The sequence below is a fragment of the Petaurus breviceps genome, unplaced genomic scaffold (assembly GCF_028583685.1).
Source record: "Petaurus breviceps papuanus isolate PSGF00001 unplaced genomic scaffold, PetGlider_PUasm1.0 126, whole genome shotgun sequence".
Taxonomy (NCBI): domain Eukaryota; kingdom Metazoa; phylum Chordata; class Mammalia; order Diprotodontia; family Petauridae; genus Petaurus; species Petaurus breviceps.
Window position 1 is genome coordinate 32,253,950 of NW_027185655.1, and position 4,516 is coordinate 32,258,465.

At 35.0% G+C, this 4,516-nt stretch overlaps 1 protein-coding gene across 1 annotated transcript in view; it reads left to right on the top strand.

Moving 5' to 3' along the window:
* The window catches only part of TET2 (tet methylcytosine dioxygenase 2), a 151,958-nt gene extending 147,664 nt beyond the window's left edge, over nucleotides 1-4,294 (top strand). Inside the window, 1 exon segment of the mRNA XM_069094685.1 lies at nucleotides 1-4,294. This exon segment is cut by the window's left edge and continues 11 nt beyond it. Within this exon segment, the coding sequence (XP_068950786.1) occupies nucleotides 1-815 (815 nt within the window). The 3' untranslated portion in view covers nucleotides 816-4,294.
* Nucleotides 4,295-4,516: the final 222 nt, after the last annotated feature.

A 4,516-nucleotide genomic window follows, 5' to 3' on the forward strand; every position in this document is an offset into this window, starting at 1 on the left:
CTGCTTCAAGGTTACCACCCAATCTGAACAATCCAAATTTAGACTATGCATCTATGAATAAAAATGGTGAGCATCACCCACCTCCCCACTTGGTTCATGACTACCATGCTGCTTCGAGTATATTCAGTAATCCTCCTCATTCCTTCCATCTCCCAAACAAAGAACGAGAAATGCTTTCCCACACAGCTAATGGATTGTCTAAAATGCTTCCAGGTTTTAACCATGATAGGACTACTCCTGCTCAAGGAGGCTTAAACAAATTAAATGATGCTAATCATTTGGAAAAGCAGCTGCATGTACCAAGCCAGGGTCTGGCCTCTGCCCCAGAGGACAATGATGATGTTTGGTCGGACAGTGAGCACAGCTTTCTGGATCCCGACATCGGTGGAGTGGCAGTGGCCCCAACTCATGGGTCGATTCTCATTGAATGTGCAAAACGTGAGCTCCATGCAACCACCCCCTTAAAGAACCCCAACAGAAACCACCCCACCAGGATATCCCTTGTGTTCTACCAGCATAAGAGCATGAATGAACCAAAACATGGCCTGGCTCTATGGGAAGCCAAAATGGCAGAGAAAGCACGGGAGAAGGAGGAAGAGTGTGAAAAGTATGGCCCAGACTACGTGCCTCAGAAAAGCTATGGTAAGAAAACAAAACGGGAGCCTGTGGAACCACACGAACCTTCAGAACCAACCTACTTGCGCTTCATCAAGTCTCTTGCCCAAAGGACAATGTCCATCACCACAAACTCCACAGTAACTACGTCTCCATATGCCTTTACACGGGTCACAGGGCCTTATAACAGATATATATGATGTCATATCCCCTATTTGTTACCTCATTTATACAGATGACCACCAGCTGGTCAGTGGGGGTAGAGTTCTCGTTTTGGTGGGAGGGAGAAGGGAGAAACAGATACTGTATTTATGTTCAACATGGTAGAATAACCTCAGCACACCGGCAAAAAGAAAAAAAGGAGGTAGTTTTTACCATGCCCCTTAATTTCCACTGACTAGTAATAAGTGGTCACAGATGCCAGATAGAAAATGAGACCAAAGCATTCTATGCAAAAAAGAAGGGGGGGGGGGGGAGACTCGGAAGTGTTTCACAATTTACATTTTGAAAACACTGGTTCTATTATTGGACGAGATAATATGTAAATGTGAATTTTCCTTACAACTCTGCACATCTGTGACCATTTTTAATAATATCGAGTTTGCATAGTCATGGAACAAGAGTCAAAGAAATACTATAGTGTTACAGTAGGAATCATAAAATACCATCTGGTGCTGAATATTTGATGTACTGAAAGACTGGAATTATGGGTTTTTAACATGCAGTTTTTACTGTAATCTTAATATTAGCTTTTATTTATCAAAACAGATACATAGAACATGAAAATGAACAGACAGCAAACACTGAATTTGTTTGGATATCCTAAAATATGGTGCTAAGAAAATGGTGTCTTTCTTTAATATAGAAGTTTAACATTTAATGCTTTTATAATAGTCAAAATGTTAACAGTGTGCTCAAATGCCTTTGAATAACAGGGGCACCTTTTCATCCAAGTTTTTATCCTTCTTAATGTATTCTTACTCAAATTTTTTTTAAAATGTGGATATTTTAAAGGCCTCTGGATTTTGCTCATCCAGTGAAGTCCTCATTGGGACAATAAGCATATTGATGTGTGTATATATACATACACATATACACATACACACATACTATGTATATGTGCACATATGTATACATACACATTCATGTATAAGTAAAAATCTTTTTAATGGTGTCTTAGAAGCACTTTGTCTACCTAAGCTTTGACAGCTTGAACATTGCTAAGGTACTGGGACATTTGACATAAAAACGTTTACTTTAATTTTAAAATATAAAGTGATTTTTTAAAGAAAAAAAGCTTTTAAGTATATATGTATATGTGTATATATATATGTGTGTATATATGTATATATATATATATATTTCATTTTTAGCCATACATCTGCTGGTGGGCTACATATCCATTATAATGCAGCCAGTTACAACTGAAACGGGGCTTACTGGATTCAAGGGAATACTTTTAGTACACAAAACACATGTTTTCTGGTGCTCATTTCACTGCTATACTGTAAACCCGTTTTATACTATTGTTATGACAAGTTCATTGTTCAAATGTGGACAGTTTGAAGATATGGATTTTCTCTTAACCACAGGTAACAATTAGCCACAAACTGCAGATTCCATGACTGTAGTTGGCTTGGGCCTATTCCACTTACTGGCTCCCAAAGTTCTTAGAAAATGGGAAAGGCAGCCTGCTTTGTCTTGATAATTGTGTGTATTTTGATATATATCATCTCTTGGAGCTGTGTCCTCTTGAACTGAGAAGACTAAGCAGGCTAAAGCCTACCCAAGATGATAAAACAGGGTTAGTTCTGTGTGATTCTGTTGATTAAAAAGAAACAAAAAACAGGCAGCTGGTTTGCTGTGGTGGTTTTAAGTCAATAATTTGTATTAAAAAAAAAGAAGCAAAAGAGTTGTATAGTAAATTAAATTGTAAACAAAACTTTTTTAACACAATGCTTTAGTATTTTAGTACTGTAAAAATTAAAATATATTAAATATATTATATATATATATTTGGATTTGAAAGTGAATTCACATCATGATGGTGCTACTCAGCCTGCTACAAATAAATCATAATGTGATCTAAGAGTACATTAAAGGTTTGAGTGACGTTCCTACTTGTCATATACCTCAACACTAGCTTGGCAATAGGAAATTGAACTGAGAGTGAAAGTTTATAACATTGCATACCATCTTTTTTTTAGTTTTGTTTCCAACACTTTTTTTTTAATAAATTTTTTAAAACATACCTTTTTCTCAATACTTGATATCTTAGCAAGTATAACTTGAAATTTCAAACTTTTTCGTTCTAAAACTTCAGGGATATTTCAGCTCGTTCTCCTTCTTCCTGCACATCAACTGTGTGTATGTAAAACTGTTGTAGATTAATAAATATATTCTTTTTTTTTCAGGGATTTAACTCTTCTATTTTGAATCCCTCCTCTAATTTTCCTGTAAATGTATTAATGTAACTACAACTAATTTTGTAAATTTGTTGACTTTTTATTGTAATAAAAAATGTTTTTTACAGTTTAGGGAATGTTTTGACTGTTTCAAGCAGGAAAAATATATATATACATGATAGTATAATGCACTGAGCTAATAAAGGGAAAAATGTAAGGCAGGGGTTTGGCAAGTGGCCATTTTACCAGAGTTTCACAACTCTCTAAATAAGGTTTTTATGATACTGTAATAAACAAAGGTACAGACATTTTGAGGGCTTCCCTAAACATGCAAACCACCATCACCCTAGATATATGTTGTGCAATATACTGTATAATTAAGTTTTGGTCTAAAGAAATGTTTGACTAGCAGGATTTCAATTAATTCTTAATCAAAGGAAGCCTTTGGGTTTTATTGGTCGAATATTTATAACATGGCTCTTTGCCTTTAAGAAAAAAATTCTTAAATTTGTGGTTATGTCCACCATAATGCAAGCATTTCAGAAATGTTTGATTTGCATTTTTACATCAAACCAAAAGTATTTTTGTTTGTTAATTTTTAGGTTTTAAAACTATCATGGTAGTATTAACCTGATTCTTTTATTTTAAAAAATGGCTGGTTTGGAGTCTGTACAATAGCCATGTAACTCGTTTTTTTAAGGCTACACATCATCATTTGTCAAATTGCTGGGGGGCAACAGCAGTAAGCTTAGTTGGGGTGGGGGGAAGATTCAATTTTTATTGTAAATATAGACCTGTAATTTTGGTGTACAGAACCCTGCCTCAGTTAGAGTGAATGGAAAGCAGACATAAATTGCTTGTATAGGATTATCAGGTTGACTATAGCCATACTTGAAAATGCTTCTGAGTGGTGTCAACTTTACTTGAATGATTTTTTTTTTCATCTTGATTGATGCACAGTGATGTATAGTCACTTCTAAAGCTAGTGGTTAACTTGTGTAGGACATTTTTGCAGTTTGACACTAAGCAAATGAACTGTGTGCATTTTCTATGCTTTATTGTTCTACTCTCCCCCCCCCCAACTTTGGTTTCATTTAATTTTCATGAGATGTTTCGTTTGTCTACAAAAAAAAAACCTGAAGATGGTTATAAATACTGTAAGTATTGTAATGTAATGAATGCAGGTTATTTGAAAGCTGTTTATTATTATATCATTCCTGATAACGCTATGTGGGTGTTTTTAATAAAATTTATATTTATTTAATGCACTCTAAGTATGTCTTGCAAAAGCCTCTGTTTCCTGTTTGATAACCATTGGGAGAGGAGGAAAGAAACTCTTCCCTACAACCCCTTTGGATGGTTAGATTTTTAAGTACAAAATTTAAGAAATAACCAAGATAATTTAGGCCCTTCTCATCACTCCCTTAACTCACCCACCCCCAGCAATAAAAAAAAAAAATACTTTGCACCTAAATGTCCAAATAATTGAAGCCAAT